The sequence below is a fragment of the Entelurus aequoreus genome, linkage group LG10 (genome assembly GCF_033978785.1).
Source record: "Entelurus aequoreus isolate RoL-2023_Sb linkage group LG10, RoL_Eaeq_v1.1, whole genome shotgun sequence".
Taxonomy (NCBI): Eukaryota; Metazoa; Chordata; class Actinopteri; order Syngnathiformes; family Syngnathidae; genus Entelurus; species Entelurus aequoreus.
The window spans coordinates 80,667,188-80,685,912 of NC_084740.1; the positions used below are offsets into that span (position 1 = coordinate 80,667,188).

General features: G+C 34.8%; 1 protein-coding gene across 5 annotated transcripts in view; it reads right to left on the reverse strand.

The window, feature by feature from the left end:
- Nucleotides 1-18,725, reverse strand: part of nalcn (sodium leak channel, non-selective) — a 453,873-nt gene that overhangs the window by 252,371 nt on the left and 182,777 nt on the right. For all 5 annotated transcript variants that reach the window (XM_062061820.1, XM_062061819.1, XM_062061821.1 and 2 more), the window contains 10 exons: nucleotides 17,591-17,711; nucleotides 15,996-16,127; nucleotides 15,743-15,910; nucleotides 12,562-12,666; nucleotides 12,333-12,439; nucleotides 12,132-12,252; nucleotides 9,008-9,106; nucleotides 5,112-5,205; nucleotides 1,571-1,677; nucleotides 1,277-1,351 (listed from right to left, as the gene is read on the reverse strand). In XM_062061820.1, the coding sequence (XP_061917804.1) occupies nucleotides 1,277-1,351; nucleotides 1,571-1,677; nucleotides 5,112-5,205; nucleotides 9,008-9,106; nucleotides 12,132-12,252; nucleotides 12,333-12,439; nucleotides 12,562-12,666; nucleotides 15,743-15,910; nucleotides 15,996-16,127; nucleotides 17,591-17,711 (1,129 nt within the window). The remainder of the gene's footprint in view (nucleotides 1-1,276; nucleotides 1,352-1,570; nucleotides 1,678-5,111; nucleotides 5,206-9,007; nucleotides 9,107-12,131; nucleotides 12,253-12,332; nucleotides 12,440-12,561; nucleotides 12,667-15,742; nucleotides 15,911-15,995; nucleotides 16,128-17,590; nucleotides 17,712-18,725) is intronic.

The window sequence follows — 18,725 nt, forward strand, 5'->3', positions numbered from 1 at the left end:
ACAGCTGAGAAACAATAATCAAAATAAGTATGGTGCCAGTATGCTGTTTTTTTACTGGAAAGGATAGAAATGTAGTTTGTCTCTTTTATCCGATTATTAATCGATTAATCGAAGCAATAATCGACAGATTAATCGATTATCAAATTAATCGTTAGTTGCAGCCCTAATATATATATATATATATATATATATATATATATATATATATATATATATATATATATATATATATATATATATATATATATATATATATATATATATATATATGTGTAAATAGTCAGTATATATGTGTATACATTAATTGTGTGTGTATATATATTGTTATTTTGTCAATATATATATTTTTAATTGTCTATACTTTTCATAATTACTGATTATACTGTATTGATTATATTGAATATAAAATAGTTTAGACAGATTTTTGAGTGCCGTGTGTAATGTTCTTTATTTTCAATGGAACATTTCAAGTTTTGGTGTTGTTTACTGCCATCATATTGCAGTCTACATGTATCGCTTATGTGTGACTGCCATCCACTGGTCACACTTATCATTACACCATGTGCCAAATAAAATTGCTTCGAGCTCGGTAAGCACAACCAGAATTATTCCGTACATAAGGCGGGTTATTAGGCGCACTGTCCATTTTGGAGAAAATGAAAGGATTTTAAGTGGGCATTTTGTCCGGAAAATACGGTATACATATACTGCATATTTATATATACAGTATATATATGTGTAATTTTTTAAATATATATATTTTTTATTATATATTTTTTGTCTATATTTTTCATACTTACTGATTATACTGTACTGTCTATAATAAATATAAAAATTACAAATAACAATTTGCACTCATTGTTGTTTCTCATTTTCTTTTCTTATTTGTACTAATATTCCCTTTATTGTTTTAATTCTGTTGTTTATCCAACTGCTTTTGTTGAGGCCGAATGTAACGCAATTTCTGTCTGCAAACTGACGGAAGTGGATAATCAATTTAAACTTCAGCTTATGCGCCATAAAAAGAACTTGGGAGTGACCAGAAACTTAAATTCCCTGGAGGAACATCTGGTCAAACGCGACAAAACACATCACTGATACTATGCTTGAATGACAGTAAAGAATCTGAATCTGAATGATAGAATAAACATTCAAGGATTAGCTCAATTTTGCTAAACTGCTATCATATTACCCAACAACACATTAATTTCATGTGCGTTACGTACATGTGTAGTTTACTCTTTTGTTGGCATAATTATATGTCAAGTTGACTCACCTCCAGTACAAATATAAAGGTGAAGACTACAGACATGGTGGCGAGTGGGAATGTTACTTGGTCGTCTACATCCCACTGGAGAAAAAAGAAGAGATTAAAAAAATTATAATGATTAGAAACAAATAAATAGTTTAAAAATAGTATATATATTATTAGTATCATATATTACATATTATTTTAATAAATAAAAATGTAAAAAATAAATAAAAATATATAATAATTATATAAATAGAGATGATTAATTTAGCAGAATTATATGGTCTTAAAAATGGGAGATGCAGAGATTATATCCACCTTGACTGAGAGCAGAACAGACTGGGCCAACACCAGCACAGCTATGCCACGCTTGAAGAACGGGTGCTGGGTGATGTCGTACATCTTGGCCCGGAATCCCCCGTTCTCTACACGGAAACAATTAAACAATATTTTTGATCGTGTTTCTACATTAGTGGTTTAAAGGTGGAGGGACTGCATATCTACATAGAGGCTGCAGCAGTCATGCATGTATGCTCAATGTCCGCTAGATGGCACTCAAGGACTGTCTGAAAGATCAGTGCTGTTATCCAGCACCACTTTGCTGTTATCCAGCACCACTTTGCTGTTATCCAGCACCACTTTGCTGTTATCCAGCCCCACTTTGCTGTTATCCAGCCCCACTTTGCTGTTATCCAGCACCACTTTGCTGTTATCCAGCACCACTTTGCTTCTCTTTCATTGGAAAGTTTGTATTATTTAAATGAGTACAATTAACTTACTGTTAGTACTATTTTTTAATCATACTTTGATTTTCAATATTAAAAAAGGTAGCAATGATTTTAATTGGAAAAAAAATAAATAAACATCATCTCAAAATCAAATATACAGCCAGCATGTGAGTTATTTTAAAATGTGAAATAACTGTCCATTAATTTGTTAAATTACATAATACAGTTTTTTTGCCGATATCCTATATTCCGATATTGTCCAAATCTTAATTACCGATACCGATATATACCGTCATGGAATTAACACATTATTATGCCTAATTTGGGCAGCCAGGTATGGTGAAGATAAGGTCCTTTTTAAAAAAATAAAAATAAAATAAAATAACATAAATAAATTACAAACATTTTCTTGAATAAAAAAGAAAGTAAAAAAAAACAAAAAACAGTTACATAGAAACTAGTAATTAATGAAAATGAGTCAAATTAAGTGTTAAAGGTTAGTACTATTAGTGGAGCAGCAGCACGCACAATCATGTGTGCTTACGGACTGTATCCCTTGCAGACTGTATTGATATATATTGATATATAATGTAGGAAGCAGAATATTAATAACAGAAAGAAACAACCCTTTTGTGTAAAAGAGAGAAAATGGGGGAGGGAGGTTTTTTTGGGTTGGTGTATCTTGTGTTTTTTATGTTGATTTAAAAAACAAAACAAAAAACAAAAAAACAAAAAAACGATATCAATAAAAAAAACCCGATACAGATATTTTCCGATATTACATTTTAAAGCATTTATTGAGATGTCCGATAATATTATCGGACATCTCTAGTTTTTAGTTATTAATTAATCAATGTTTAATATTAAAACTTATTTAAGTGTTTATTTTATGTTTTTTTTTAAATACAATTTTACCACAAAGGAAAGGTAATTAAAAACTCAAAAATCTAATAAGAAAAAAAGTATTAAGACATTAAAATACATATATTTATCAATTAATTTAAATATAAACGCAAAAAAATCTAAATGTATTTCAATGAATTCTAATTGACCATTTAAATTTTTTTTTTATTATAGATATTTTACAAACCACAGTTTTCTACCTTGATGCAGTTTGTGCACACAAAACATTTTTTAATAAATGCCGCAGCTCATCTTTTGGCAGCAACTTGCAAGCTTCAGCACATTTCCCTAACACTGGCATCCATCCATCCATAAGCTTCCGGTACATTCCCAAACTAAGTTGAAAGCTCTGTTTTCTTTTTGAATATGTTAAGATATGTTTGCACTGTACAAGCACTTTAATTAGGAGCATGCGAGCCTACGGGCAGGTCAGTGTAGTGATGGTCTGCCAGTGAGTGGTGCCTATAAGGCCTTTGGCTGTGGATGAAAAGTAGGATGATTCATCCGCTGTCAAAGTAGTGTTGCTGACTACTACGACTATTGATTTTTTTTATTACTTCTCAGCCTCAAATGCACAAACAGCGACAATGCCTCTGATGCAGGGGTGGGCAATTCATTTTTATCGGGGGCCGCATGAGCAACCCGAGCACTGCTGGAGGGCCACACCGACAATATTTCAATTAAATTTTGCACAAATTATTTTTGATATACTGTAAGATAAATAATAATAATAATAATTTCATTTAACCTAACTTAACTTTATACAAAAGCAGATTGCTTTTGATGGTTTTATTTTTAACACTGCCTTACACAACACTTCCTGATGTATAATACAATGCAAAAATGTCAATCTCTGTCATTTTATCCTGCATCCTCTCTAAAAGTCCAACATTTTTCCCCGTCAGATTTGGACAACCATCTGTTGTCACACCTGCCAGCTTGTCCCATTTTAGTCCTAACATGTCCAAACACGCATTTACCTATGTGAACAAGTGGTTGTCTCTTTAATTGACCGCATGGCTGCCAGCTACTCCGTGATTTGAAAGTCTGCAGTCATCCCACGTAAAAAGATGAGCAGCTGGGCGGTGTCACGTACATCGCAGCTCTCACCCAAAGCCAGCGAAAAACAGTCAAAGTCGGCCGTTCTGTTCTTGTGTCCGCCCTGAGATCGGTAGGTTGGAGTTCAAATCCCAGCCGAGTCATACCAAAGACTATAAAAATGGGACCCATAACCTCCCTGCTTGGCACTCAGCAACAAAGGGTTGGAGTTGGGGGTTAAATCACCAAAATGATTCCCGGGCGCGGCGCCGCTGCTGCCCACTGCTCCCCACTGCTCCCCAAGGGGATGGGTCAAATGCAGAGGACAAATTCCACCACATCTAGTGTGTGTGTGACAATCATTGGTACTTTAATCTTTTAATCTTTCAGCTGAAGCTCCAAGTTTCCAGCGATGGTCTCAACCCGCCTCGTTACAGTGCGTCGGGAGAGTGACACGTTGTAAAATGCGCCCCTCTTCTCCGGGCGTATCAGCGCAACAGAGTCCAATAAGCACTCCTTAATAAACTCTCCGTCAGAAAGCGCCTTACTTTTTCTGGCGATTTTGTGAGAAATGACGAAACTTGTCTTGACAGCTGGGGGTTTGACATTTGGCAAAAAGTCCTGGTTGGGTTTGCAGTTTTACCATCAACGCATCAGCCTCCCTTGCGAGACAGATTCCGGTATTTTTCCTCGTGCTTCGTCGTGTAGTGGCGATTCAAATGATATTCTTTAAACACAACATGTGTACCACAAATTAAGCACATGGCTTTACCTTTAATTTCTGTAAAGAAATACTTGGCAGTCCATGTCTTGTTGAAAACACGCCATTCGTCATCAACTTTTTTATTTTTAGCGTTTCAGGACATCACTTGTCGCTGTGCACCTTCACTCACAGGTTACACATGGACATACGCCCATGAATAACACTTTTCAAAATAAAAGCAGCACAGTTGTATTGCACGCACGACATAGATGTTTTTTTTAATTTATTTAAACTTCGGTGATTTTGTAAAGGAGCCAGTCAAAAATGCTTACATAGCTACAAGTAAGTTGCAAAAGCACGAAGAAGGACTTATTTAGTTAGCCTGATTTGACACTGAAGGGACAAAGTGTACACAAGCCACGTTTTGGGCCATTTTTTTGTAATGATATGCAGAGTTATGATGTTTGCTGACGTGATTTTAATGTACCTGGACGAGGTGGCAGGTGCAGAGGTTGGGCAATTTTCAGCCGACTCTTCAGGTCCTCCCATCGCCTCTGGTCCACAGTCAGCAAAGCAGTGCCCTGGAGGGACACAATAAAGACAATGATCGCTGCCTTTACTGCCCTGTATCGGCGACATAAGCAAAAGTTCTTTTGCACGAGAGAATCAGGACCCGGAGGAGAGGAAAATTGTTCATTTATGAAGGAAAAAGTTTTAACCTTACAAGAATATCAGTGTGTGAATGTGGAAAATAGTGTCAAAGCGCTTTGAGTTCCTTAAAAAGGTAGAAAAGCGCTATACAAGTACGACCCATTTACCATTTAAGAATATAGTCTGAGTTAATAAAACAAAAACAAATTGTAATTTCAGGAGAAATAAACATTTTATATTTCGGGGAAAAAATATATAAAATGTTATTTACTTAATTACAATATTATTAAAATCATACAACGACAAAAACAGTCACAGTTTTACAAGAGTGATGTTGGATTTTTATGCAAAAAAATAAAAAAGTATTAAGTGGGGGAAATATTTTTTTTTATATATATATATATATATATTTAGACTTAGACTTCCTTTTTATTGTCATTCAAATTTGAATTTTACAGCACAGATAAGAACGACATTTCGTTACATAAGCTCATGGTAGTGCAGGATAAAAAAAAGCAATAAGGTGCATATATAAATAAATAAATATATATAAATAATATATAAATATATATATAAAATAAATAAATATATATAAATAAATAAATAAATAAATAAATAGATTACTGTACAGATAAATATATTGCACTTTTTCACATGCGTCCACGTTTATGGATGTATGTTATATTGTCTTTTTTATTCTAGCGAGTTAATCCATTTTGGGGGGCGTTGAGGGGATGATTTAATTATGATGCGTTCAAGAGTCTTACGGCTTGAGGGAAGAAGCTGTTACAGAACCTGGAGGTTCTGCTGCGGAGGCTGCGGACCTCTTTCTAGAGTCCAGCAGTGAAAACAGTCCTTGGTGGGGGTGGGAGGAGTCTTTGCAGATTTTCTGAGCCCTGGTCAGGCAGCGGCTGTAATATTCTGACTTTTTATCTAAAAATTATTGACTTGATCATACAAAACTATTGTAATTTTTCATTATTGTATTAAATTCTTGTATTCAATTATTTAATAATTGTAAAACTGTGATTCGATTTCTCTTTGTATAATTTAAAATATTGTTACTCAGTAAATAACTTTTATTGAAAAAAAAAAGAAAAGACAATGTCTGCAAAAAATAAATGCTTAATTCCACACACTTTATTCTGGTAACGTTATGACTTTTTTTTCCCTTTTTTTTTTACACATAAATTAACAATTTAGCTCTTCTGTGTGGTCCTAACTCTCTTTTGTAACAAACTTTTGCTTTTTACAATTGATAAGAAATCCTAATGTTGTCAGGCTTGTCCCTGACAGTTTGGCTATGTTTTAGTTTTTCCTCTGCGTTTGTCTTAGTTTCCTGTCAGTGCTTTTATTTTGTCTTCATTTCCTGATTATGTCCCTGAGTGCTTTGTCCCCTCGGCTGATTGGCACGTGGCCACACCTGGTGCCAATCAGCCAGCTGCTATTTAAACCTGTCCTGCCCTCCAGTCACTGCTGGATCATTGTCATTGTAGTGTCTACCTGAATGTCACTTGTCATTAAGACTTGTAGCTCCTACCTGTTACTTGTCTGTGTTCCTGTATGCCGTGGACTGCTTTCAGTCTTTTTGTTCCCAGCTCCTGTTTGCTGGATCCTGTTTCCCGTTTTCCAGTTTGGCGTTCCTGGTTTGTGTCTTTTCTTAATTTTTACTTTTGGACATTAAATAATGTTTTCTTGTACCAAGCCTGCCGCCATCTCTGCATCTTGGGGTTCGTCACCAAAAAACTATGACAAATGTTAAGACAAAAACGTCATATTTGAAGAAAAATTGCAGCCTGTGCCTCCTTTTTAATGGCACCTTGCCATATCGTTAGTAGAGATGTCCGATATTATCGGCCGATAAATGCTTTAAAATATAATATCTGAAATTATCGGTATCGTTTTTTTTAAATTATCAGTATCGGTTTTTATTTTATTTATTTTTTATTATTTTTATTAAATCAACATAAAAAACACAAGATACACTTACAATTAGTGCATCAACCCAAAAAACCTCCCTCCCCCATTTACACTCTTTTACACAAAAGGGTTGTTTCTTTCTGTTATTATTCTGCTTCCTACATTATATATCAATATATATCAATACAGTCTGCAAGGGATACAGTCCGTAAGCACACATGATTGTGCGTGCTGCTGGTCCACTAATAGTACTAACCTTTAACACTTCATTTTACTCATTTTCCTTCATTACTAGTTTCTATGTAACTGTTTTTATATTGTTTTAATTTCTTTTTTATTCAAGAAAATGTTTTTAATTTATTTATCTTATTTTATTTTATTTATTTTTAAAAAAAGGACCTTATCTTCACCATACCTGGTTGTCCAAATTAGGCATAATAATGTGTTAATTCCACGACTGTATATATAGCGGCATCGGTTGATATCGGTATCGGTAATTAAGAGTTGGACAATATCGGAATATCGGCAAAAAGCCATTATCGGACGTCCCTAATCATTAGCACCAAACTAAACACAATCTCACAACAGAGCAATTACAATTTGTTTTGTCAGCTAGCATATGTCATTGAAATGTAGACTGTGTTTTCTTTCAATATATGTAGATATCATATTTTGACCTACACTGAATTAGCTTATCATGTATTTACGGTAAGTCAATAAAAGGTTAAGAATGTCAAATAAGTGGCCCCAACTCCACAAACAGCCACTATACAGTGCTAAAAAAGTTTTACTATTATAAGAATAATCTTTAGAAATTGTACAATATTATAAATACATTTGTAATTGTCATGTCTGTTGATCATGTTTTTGTTTTGGCCATGTGTTGTTTGTTTTTTGGACTCTTTTCAGTTCCTGGTTGCACTTCCTGGTTTGTTTGTTTCCATAGCAACTCATTAGTTTTCCCCTGGTTCACGCCGTCATGTCACGCACCTGTTCACGTTTAGAGTCACGCACCTGTTTTCACTGATCATGTCACTACATAAGCTTTTCTGTTTCTGTCGTTCGTCCTGGCGACATCCCATTCACACTCCTGACACTCTTGTTTCATGTCCATCGTTCATGCTGCTCCTCTCGTCCGCAAGTAAGTTATTGTTTATTAAGGCCATAGTTAGCAAGTTTTGTTTTCTGTCGTGATGTGGACTATGGCGGGTTTGTTTTTCCGAGATGCGATAAAAGTTGGAGCGGACATGGCGTGAAGTTGAAGACATATTTAATTTTAACACTCAAAAGGAACAAGAAACAAAAGGCGCTCACAACGGAGGTAGAAAACTTGGCTATGAAAAACAAAACTACCACTTTGGCGTAAACTATGGACAGACAACAAAACTTGCTAACTATGGCCTTAACAAACAATAACTTACTTGCGGACGAAAGGAGCAGCATGAACAAACAAACCAGGAAGTGCAACCAGGAACTAAAAAGGGTCCAAAAAACAAACAACACATGGCCAAAACAAAAACATGATCAACAGACATGACAGTAATGTCATGAGAGAAAAGCCATGTAAGGAGAATAAAGTCCTATTTTTCTTGGAAAAACCTAATGCTGTGATAGTTGTAAAAAGTTGTAATATCGAGGATACAAGTTGTACTACTCTACAATAATAAATGCGTTAAAAATAATAAGGCTCTATCCTTGTAACATTTCAACTTTATTGCAAGAATTGAGACTATTCTTGCAATTCTATGGCCTTATTCTTCGGCATTTAGTCATTATTCCAGTGCGACACTGCTGTGTAGGAAACTAACTTACTTTGTTCTCATTGAAGTTGGCAATGACGACGCCCACAAACAGCGTGAGTCCAATCATGCAGCCCAGGAACACGAAGACATGGATGTAGATTCCGTGGATCTGCAAACATTGATACGTAGGACTTAATCGGCTCTTACTGCGAATACGAGCGAGTACAAATACAGTACAGGCCAAAAGTTTGGACACACCTTCTCATTCAATGCGTTTTCTTTATTTTCATGACTATTTACAATGTAGATTGTCACATCAAAACTAGGATTGAACACATGTGGAGTTATGTACTTAACAAAAAAAGGTGAAATAACTGAAAACATGTTTTATATTTGTTAGAATCAGGGCCGGCCCGTTGCATAGGCCGTATAGGCAAATGCTAAGGGCGCCGTCCATCAGGGGGCGCCACGCCAGTGCCGCAAATGTTGGAGAAAAAAAAAAAAAAAAAGTTGGTATTATTATTTCTAAATACAAAAAATAATCCCACGTTAATTAAAATGCAAAAGAAAGCCTATTTAATAGAAATATTATTTGTTACAACATTACGCCCCCCCCCTCTCCTCCCCCCGCATGGTGCGCCCCCTCCCTTCCCGTATCATGACTCTTTTTGGACGTCACCACATCAAAAAACTACACAAGATGTCAAAACGGCCAAAACTGTCAGGTGCCCAGGGAAGAAAAAAGAGAAAAGAGGAGAAACGAGAAAAAGACAGAGGCAGCAGGTAGGTAACGTTAGCCTACATGAAATTATTTGTCTGTTACAGAATGTGATAGTAACCTGGCTTTAAGCTAATGTTACATGATTCGGCAATTGCTAATCAATAAATAGCTAGTTCTGTTTTAACGTCGGGTTAATATTGTGGAGGGGGCTAAATTGTTATGGAAAATAATAATGTAACGTTAGGTAATTACAGTACTCCCTGGTGTACAGTAATTTGTAAGTCATTCTAGTTAATGCAATATTAAAAAGCACAAATAGAGAACTCTGTAGGATCCCCTTTTTTTGTAATATAGTTGTTAAAGTCATACTGGTTTGATATCTTGTTTTGTGCAGTGCCTTATTTATGTTGTATTTTTAATTTATTTTATGCAACTTGTTGACACGTTTTATTTTTTGTTTATGTATGTAAAAAATATTGTATTTCATATATTCATTTTTTATTTTTTGTATTCATTTATTTATTTATTTATTTTGTATCTTGTTAACTATTCTGATTGTTAATTTGCTTTCTTTAAGTAAAAAAAAAAGGTCAAAGACAAAGCTATTCGGTTTCTTGTGAGTATATACACTTCACTGCCGATATGGGGGGGCGCCACCTAAAATCTTGCCTAGGGCGCCAGATTGGTTAGGGCCAGGCCTGGTTAGAATAATCATGTATATATATTATCACACAACTTTAGTATGCTTAAAGTCCGTTGCTATAGTTGTTAGCTATTGTGCTCGAGTTAGACTTTTGTATATCTGTGCAAGGACGAAACTTCTTGTCTGAGGGGTGGCCTCAGCCGCAGATGTTATCTTTGTTTTAGCCCGCTAACAACCAAGGACTTCAAGGACCTCAACGAAGATAAGACGACAGCACGCAGACGAAGCGGAGACAAGGCGAAATCGCAAGGCCCCCAGCACATTCCGTCACGTATTGTGTGTGTACTGGACCTGCTTTGCATAATATATGTGACCACTCCTTTTAGAGGTGGCCTCAGTGATGTTGACTGTGCAGTGTTTCCCATAAACTGGCAAGATACCTGTGGCGGTGGGGGCGTGGCCACCATGACATCAGCGAGTAATTTGCATAATTTACTACAATGATATGATTTTCTCTAAAAAGGCTCAAAAAATGTATACTTACTAATTAATAATAACAGTTTTGTTTTAAACGTCCATCCATTCATTTTACAATATAATTACAGCACTTTATGTACATATTTATATACAGATTTGAACAATAAGTTATTCACTGAAATATATTTATTAATTGTGGTTCTTACAAAAAATATACCTTATAAAATATAAAAGCTAAAATGTCTCTTAAAGCTCTGCCCCTTTAATTAGTGCACACTAAATAATTTAACTTTAGCCTACTACTACAACCATATTATTTACCAGCAACATAAAGTGAAACAGAGGCAGAGGTGTCCTGCCACAGTCAGTAACAAATAAACAGATTTTCGCTAACTGCTTATTTGCTATTACTTTTACCATCAAATTTGTACATGTCGTATTTGCTGATGTTGCTCTATTGTTGTTGTTGTTGTTGTTTTTGTCTCTCTGTCTAATCCCCCGTCTTGTCCCCACAATTTCCCCCTCTGTCTTCTTTTTTCTCTCTTTCTATCCCCTCCTGCTCCGGCCCGGCTGCACCAAATGATAATATGAATACATTCAATAAAGTCAAATACAAATAAGGCAACAAGAGAAGTATCCTACACTTCTCTTTTGTAAAGTACATCTGAACAGCCTATATGGGCATCTACATCAACTATATGATTTGCCTGAGAAGCTGGACAGGACAAAAAAAATATCAATTTGTGGCGGACGTAATTCTTTCGTGGCGGGCCGCCACAAATAAATGAATGTGTGGGAAACACTGCTGTGTAACTCCTGAATAAATAGAGGAACGCGGGAGCTGAACCTCAGAGCGTAGGGCAAGACTGCGACTAAGTGTGCAGCTCCATGCGTTCTCCTCATGAGCTAAATTGAACTCTGTCTCTGCATGATTCCTTGCTTCTTGTCTGTTTAATAGATGTCATCAGTGTTTGAACCGGACAATATTCTAGTTTCTTCAAAATAGCCACCCTTTGCTCTGATTACTGCTTTGCACACTCTCGGCATTCTCTCCATGAGCTTCAAGAGGTAGTCACCTGAAAGGGTTTTCACTTCACAGGTGTGCTTGAAGCTCATGGAGAGAATGCCAAGAGTGTGCAAAAAGAAGTAATCAGAGCAAAGGGTGGCTATTTTGAAGAAACTAGAATATAAAACATGTTTTCAGTTATTTCACCTCTTTTTTGTTAAATTCATAACTCCACATGTGTTCATTCATAGTTTTGATGTGACAATCTACAACGTAAATAGTCATGAAAATAAAGATTGAATGAGAAGGTGTGTCCAAACCTTTGGCCACCACGTAAAGTTCTGTACCGGTCCCACGCGGTGAATGATGACATCACGGACTTCCACCCATCCTTTCAGAGAGAGCACCTCAAAGAGGGCCAACATGGCGTTCCCCACATTGTCAAAATTAAAGTTGCGAGGGTTGGCCCTGGAATGTGACACAAATACAACATTAATCGCCAGTTGTATTTCAAGTCGTAACATGAAAAAAAAAAGAGGTGACATTACCAGACTCTCGGTACCCAGAATCCCGGTTTCTTCTCGCCGGGTTTGAGTTTGAGGTTGAGGTTTTTGGACACGCTGACGTTAATCCGGAATATCCCGTGACAGTCGTCCTGTGGCCAATGGAGTCATGCTATTATTCCTTCTGCCTTGTTATTGTCAGGTCGTTGGCTGCCGATTGCAGAAAGATGCCGCAAGAGAGGAATGGTTGAGTTATGTCTGCTGCCGTAGTTACCCTTTTCATGACATGGGGGTCGTTACACTTGGCCAGCTTTCCAGCAAACAGTTGGACTCCGAAGCTGGCGAACACCAACATCAGCGTGAGGAGGAGAATGGAAACCTGTAGGGGGATCATAACGATACTGATAAATCAGGGAGAAGAAAAAATATTTACTTTGGATATAATCTTATTATTATTTTTTTAATTAAATGTCTTATTTTAAGAACAATGTTTATTTATTTCCTAAGCATCATTTCAAAAACAGCCACTACTGCCCCAAAGTAAAGTGCTGTACATGTTAAATACTAGGAGTGTAACGGTACACAAAAATGTCGGTTGGGTACGTACCTCGGTTTAGAGGTCACGGTTGGGTTCATTTTTGGTACAGTAAGAAAACAACAAAATATACATTTTGGGGTTATTTGTAGGGATGTCCGATAATATCGGCATAAATGCGTTAAAATGTAATATCGGAAATTATCGGTATCGGTTTTTTTATTATCAGTATCGTTTTTTATTTTTTATTTTAATTTTAATTTTATTTAAATCAACATAAAAAACACAAGATACACTTACAATTAGTGCACCAACCCAAAAAACCTCCCTCCCTCATTCACACAAAAGGGTTGTTTCTTTCTGTTATTAATATTCTGCTTCCTACATTATATATCAATATATATCAATACAGTCTGCAAGGGATACAGTCCGTAAGCACACATGATTGTGCGTGCTGCTGCTCCACTAATAGTACTAACCTTTAACACTTAATTTGACTCATTTTCATTCATTACTAGTTTCTATGTAACTGTTTTTATATTGTTTTACTTTCTTTTTTATTCAAGAAAATGTTTTATCTTATTTTATTTTATATATTTTTTTTAAAAGTACCTTATCTTCACCATACCTGGTTGTCCAAATTAGACATAATAATGCGTTAATTCCACGACTGTATATATCGGTTGATATCGGTATCGGTAATTAAAGAGTTGGACAATATCGGAATATCGGATATCGGCAAAAAGCCATTATCGGACATCCCTAGTTATTTATTTACCAAATTTGCAAAATCTTCCACCAAAAATATTGTTCTTAGTGTAATATTTGATGTGAAGTAATGGGAACCTTGGATAGGTCAATAATTCATAATAACATTGATTTTGATTCAATATTATGTTTTGAGCAATGACAGTTTGAAAGAAAAAAAAACAGCTTTGTTTTATTAGTCAACATTGCAACTTTTTCTAAATGACATTTCACCTTTAAGCTTTTTTATTTCACTTTTGTTATGTTTTTGTTTATTTGAATAGTATTTTTAGAATGTGCAGTGGGCCTTTAAAACATTAGCTGTGGGCCGCAAATGGCCTCCGGGGCACACTTTTGACACCCCTGCTATAGATAATAAAACATTAAATGTGATAAATCTATGGATAAAAAGCAGAGCCTGGCGACGCATGCGCGTTTATCATAACTCTCTCTCTCTCTCTGTCTCTGCCCCTCCCTCACCAATGCTGCTGTTTGTTTTGTTTTTAACCCCTTCTTAACCCTGAACGTACATTGAAAATACACGCAACCATAACTAAAATGCCGGACATTTGAGGCATTTAAGAAACTCTGCCCGGACATTTTGAGTATTGTTTACACAACGTGAAGTACGCTACTTAATATGTCCGTGTGGAAACTCGCTCGGTACACCTCCGAACCGAACCGAAACCCCCGTACCGAAACGGTTCAATACAAATACACGTACCGTTACACCCCTAGTAAATACAGAAGGGTAAAAATACAAATCACAATAGGTACAGAAAAGGTTATAAATACTCAGCTTAATGAAGCAAACAATAAAATGGTTAAAAACTAGGGATGTCCGATAATGGCTTTTTTTTGCCAATATTCGATATTCCGATATTGTCCAACTCTTAATTACCGATACCGATATCAACCGATACCGATATATACAGTCTTGGAATTAACACATTATTATGCCTAATTTGGACGATAAGGTCCTTTTTAAAAAACAAAAAATAAAAATAAGATAAATAAATTTAAAACAAAAACAAAAAAAACAATTAAAAAAAAAATTTAAAAATTAAAAATTAAAAAATTTTAAAAAATAAAACATTTTCTTGAATAAAAAATAAAGTAAAACAATATAAAAACAGTTACATAGAAACTAGTAATGAATGAAAATGAGTCAAATTAAGTGTTAAAGGTTAGTATTATTAGTGGAGCAGCAGCACGCACAATCATGTGTGCTTACGGACTGTATCCCTTGCAGACTGTATTGATATATATTGATATATAATGTAGGAAGCAGAATATTAATAACAGAAAGAAACAACCCTTTTGTGTGAATGAGTGTAAATGGGGGAGGGAGGTTTTTTGGATTGGTGCACTAATTGTAAGTGTATCTTGTGTTTTTTATGTGGATTTTATAAAAAAACAAAAAACAAAAAAAAACGATACCGATAATAAAAAAAACGATACTGATAATTTCCGATATTACATTTTAAAGCATTTTTTGGCCAATAATAATAAATCGAACGTCTCTATTAAAACGTAAAATATGCAGGAGAAACATAAGTAATATCCATATAGTAAAAAGAGTTTAACATGTTTTAAACATTAGCGCAAATAAGTGAGTTTCTAGTAAAGATTTAAAAGTTTCAAGAGATGTAGTAGCAGCTCTGAGATTCAAAGGGAGGGCATTGCAAAGTTTAGTTTATGTAATTTCCCTAAATTATTCTATTTATTTCAAATATCAAATAATATTATTGATGTCATTCACGTAAGAGACTAGACGTATAAGATTTCATGGGATTTAGCGATTAGGAGTGACAGATTGTTTGGTAAACGTATAGCATGTTCTATATGTTATAGTTATTTGAATGACTCTTACCATAATATGTTACGTTAACATACCAGTTGGTTATTTATGCCTCATATAACGTACACTTATTCAGCCTGTTGTTCACTATTCTTTACACATTTTAAATTGTCTTAGAGACAAAAACGTCTATGTAGGTCTCACTTAGACCTACATTTCATAGATTGACATCCTTCAGCAACTAGGACTAGCACCAGCCAAGATGCGAACCCGACCAATGCTGCTTGCAGCTTTAATTTCATATTGTATTTGAAATTCAACGATGTGCTTTATTGCATCTCTCCGGGTGTGTCGTTGCTCACGTGCACCCACCAGGAAAATCTCCTTGAATCCTTTGAGGACCTCCCGCACCACCTTCCTCATCTGGGGCACCAGCTTGAAGATCCTGAGCGGTCGCAGGCAGCGCAGCATCATCAGCAGCTGAGCGCCGGACTCGGGCGGGACGTCCGGCGGAAGCCAGCATAAAAAGATGAGACTCACCTGGGACGTAACGCGCAAAACAGCAACTCAGATATCTAGTCAGGCATATTCACGGAGCTCTGTGAGGCTCGGAGCTTTTTCATACGAGATAGATGAAGATGTCCATGACACCTCCAAAGTCTCTGATGACCGCCGTGGGAGTGAAGAACAAACCGTCAGCCATGATCTTCAAGTTGAGCTCGATGCTCATGAAGATGACAAAGACGTACTCTCCGATCTGAAACGAGAGAGGAGCACACTGCAAAAAGTGAAATCTAAGTAAGATGAAATATCTCAAATAAGTCTTGACAAGACGAATTTTCTTGTTCTATTGGCAGATAATTTTGCTTAGTTCAAATAAAATACCCCTCATTTTTGTATTTTTTTGTTGTTTTTGAACACTGACTTTTTGCAGTGCACTTTCCTGAGCTCTGCTTTTGTAACATAAAGTTGTACTTTAAGTGTGTAATGGGAAAAATTGTAAATAGCTTAAATGTGCCATTAATTATTATAATTGGAAATACATACATAAATATGCTATTAAATGCCAATAATGTATTTTTAATTGTAAGTATTTAATTAATTATTTTAATATTAAATTAAATATTTAATCATTGTTTATTAATTTATTTTATTTCATTATTTAATTTTTATTTAACATTTTAATTAATGATTTAATGGCTTATTCATTTTTTTATTTATATTTTGTATATTATTTCCATCTATTCATCTTTTTTTAATATTTTCTTTTTTTTTTATATACTGTAACTATTTCGTGAAGCTGTGTGTCAGCGCTTCCCCTTACCTGACGGAGAATTCGGAAACCACTCGATTGATCAAATATTAGTGAGAATATACTTATTCTAAGCTATTTTTGGGTTCATTGAAGTTAGCTAATTTTACTTGTTTTGGAAAGTCTTGACAAGCCGAATTTTCTTGTTCTATTGGCAGATAATTTTGCTTAGTTCAAATAAAATACCCCTCATTTTTGTATTTTTTTTTCTTGTTTTTGAACACTGACTTTTTGCAGTGCACTTTCCTGAGCTCTGCTTTTGTAACATAAAGTTGTACTTTAAGTGTGTATGGGAAAAATTTTAAATAGCTTAAATGTGCCATTAATTATTATCATTGGAAATACATACATAAATGTGTTATTAAATGCCATTAATGTATTTTTAATTGTAAGTATTTAATTCATTATTTTAATATTAAATTAAATATTTAATCATTGCTTTATTCATTTATTTTATTTCATTATTTAATTTTTTTATTTAACATTTTAATTAATGATTTAATGGCTTATTCATTTTTTTATTTATATTTTGTATTATGTTATTTTCATCTATTCATCTTTTTTTAATATTTTCTTTTTTTTTATATACTGTAACTATTTCGTGAAGCTGTGTGTCAGTGCTTCCCCTTACCTGACGGAGAATTCGGACGCCACTGGATTGATCAAATATTAGTGAGAATATACTTATTTTAAGCTATTTTTGGGTTCATTGAAGTTAGCTAATTTTACTTGTTTTGGAAAGTCTTGACAAGCCGAATTTTCTTGTTCTATTGGCAGATAATTTTGCTTAGTTCAAATAAAATACCCCTCATTTTTGTATTTTTTTTCTTGTTTTTGAACTCTGACTTTTTGCAGTGCATGTGACGGTTATTTTTGTATTTTTTTTAATAAAACATGCTGTTGACGACCTGCAGGGTGGGCACGTGCATGACCCTGGTGAAGGGCGACTCAAACATCATGGAGATGCAGGAGCAGATGGTCACGATGATCATCACCCAGTCCAAATAGGTGACCAGGCCCAGGAGGTCGCTGCAGGGACACACAATGCACTTTCATTCATTAAAAAAAACACTAAGAAACCTTTAGAAAATACGCCAAAACATGTAAATATACAGAGAAAATGTAGAATGCATGGTCCGAGATGAACACAATGCATACACATTTTCCTTTTAAAGACACATTATTGGGCCAGACTGTACAATTTACAGTATAGTATTTTGACCCTTGACAAAAATTATATATTCAGGCTACACACTGCAAAAAGTGACATCTAAGCAAGATGAAATATCTCAAATAAGGGTGATATTTGCTTATTTTCTGTTTGATAAGATAATTCTTCTCACTAAGCAGATTTTATGTTAGAATCTTTTACTTGTTTTAAGGGTTTTGCTCCTAAATGATCTCAATTTTGACACAATCGTGTCTCAAAATTAAAACAGACGACAGCCAAATGGACTTTGCTGTTTTATTTCCAATGAAACAATAGAAAGTATGTAGTAGTACAGTTGTTATTAGTCAGAATATACTTATTTTAAGCTATTTTTGGGTTCATTGAAGTTAGCTAATTTTACTTGTTTTGGAAAGTCTTGACAAGCCGAATTTTCTTGTTCTATTGGCAGATAATTTTGCTTAGTTCAAGTAAAATACCCCTCATTTTTGTGTTATCTTTTCTTGTTTTTGAACACTGACTTTTTGCAGTGTACACACTGCAAAAAGTGAAATCTAAGTAAGATGAAATATGTCAAATAAGGGTGATATTTGCTTATTTTCAGTCTGATACGTTAATTCTTCTCACTAAGCAGATTTTATGTTAGAGTGTTTTACTCGTTTTAAGTGTTTTGCTCCTAAATGATCTCAGTAAGATATTACAGCTTGTTGCTGAGATTTGATGAGCTATATTGAGTAAAACATGCTTGAAACTAGAATATCAAAGCTGTGTCATCAACACTCACAAGTAGAAAACTACTTTTTTAAAGTAATCATTTCTTATTTCAAGCATGAAGAAAAAATCATGCCGAGTGCATATCATTATGTCAAGATAAT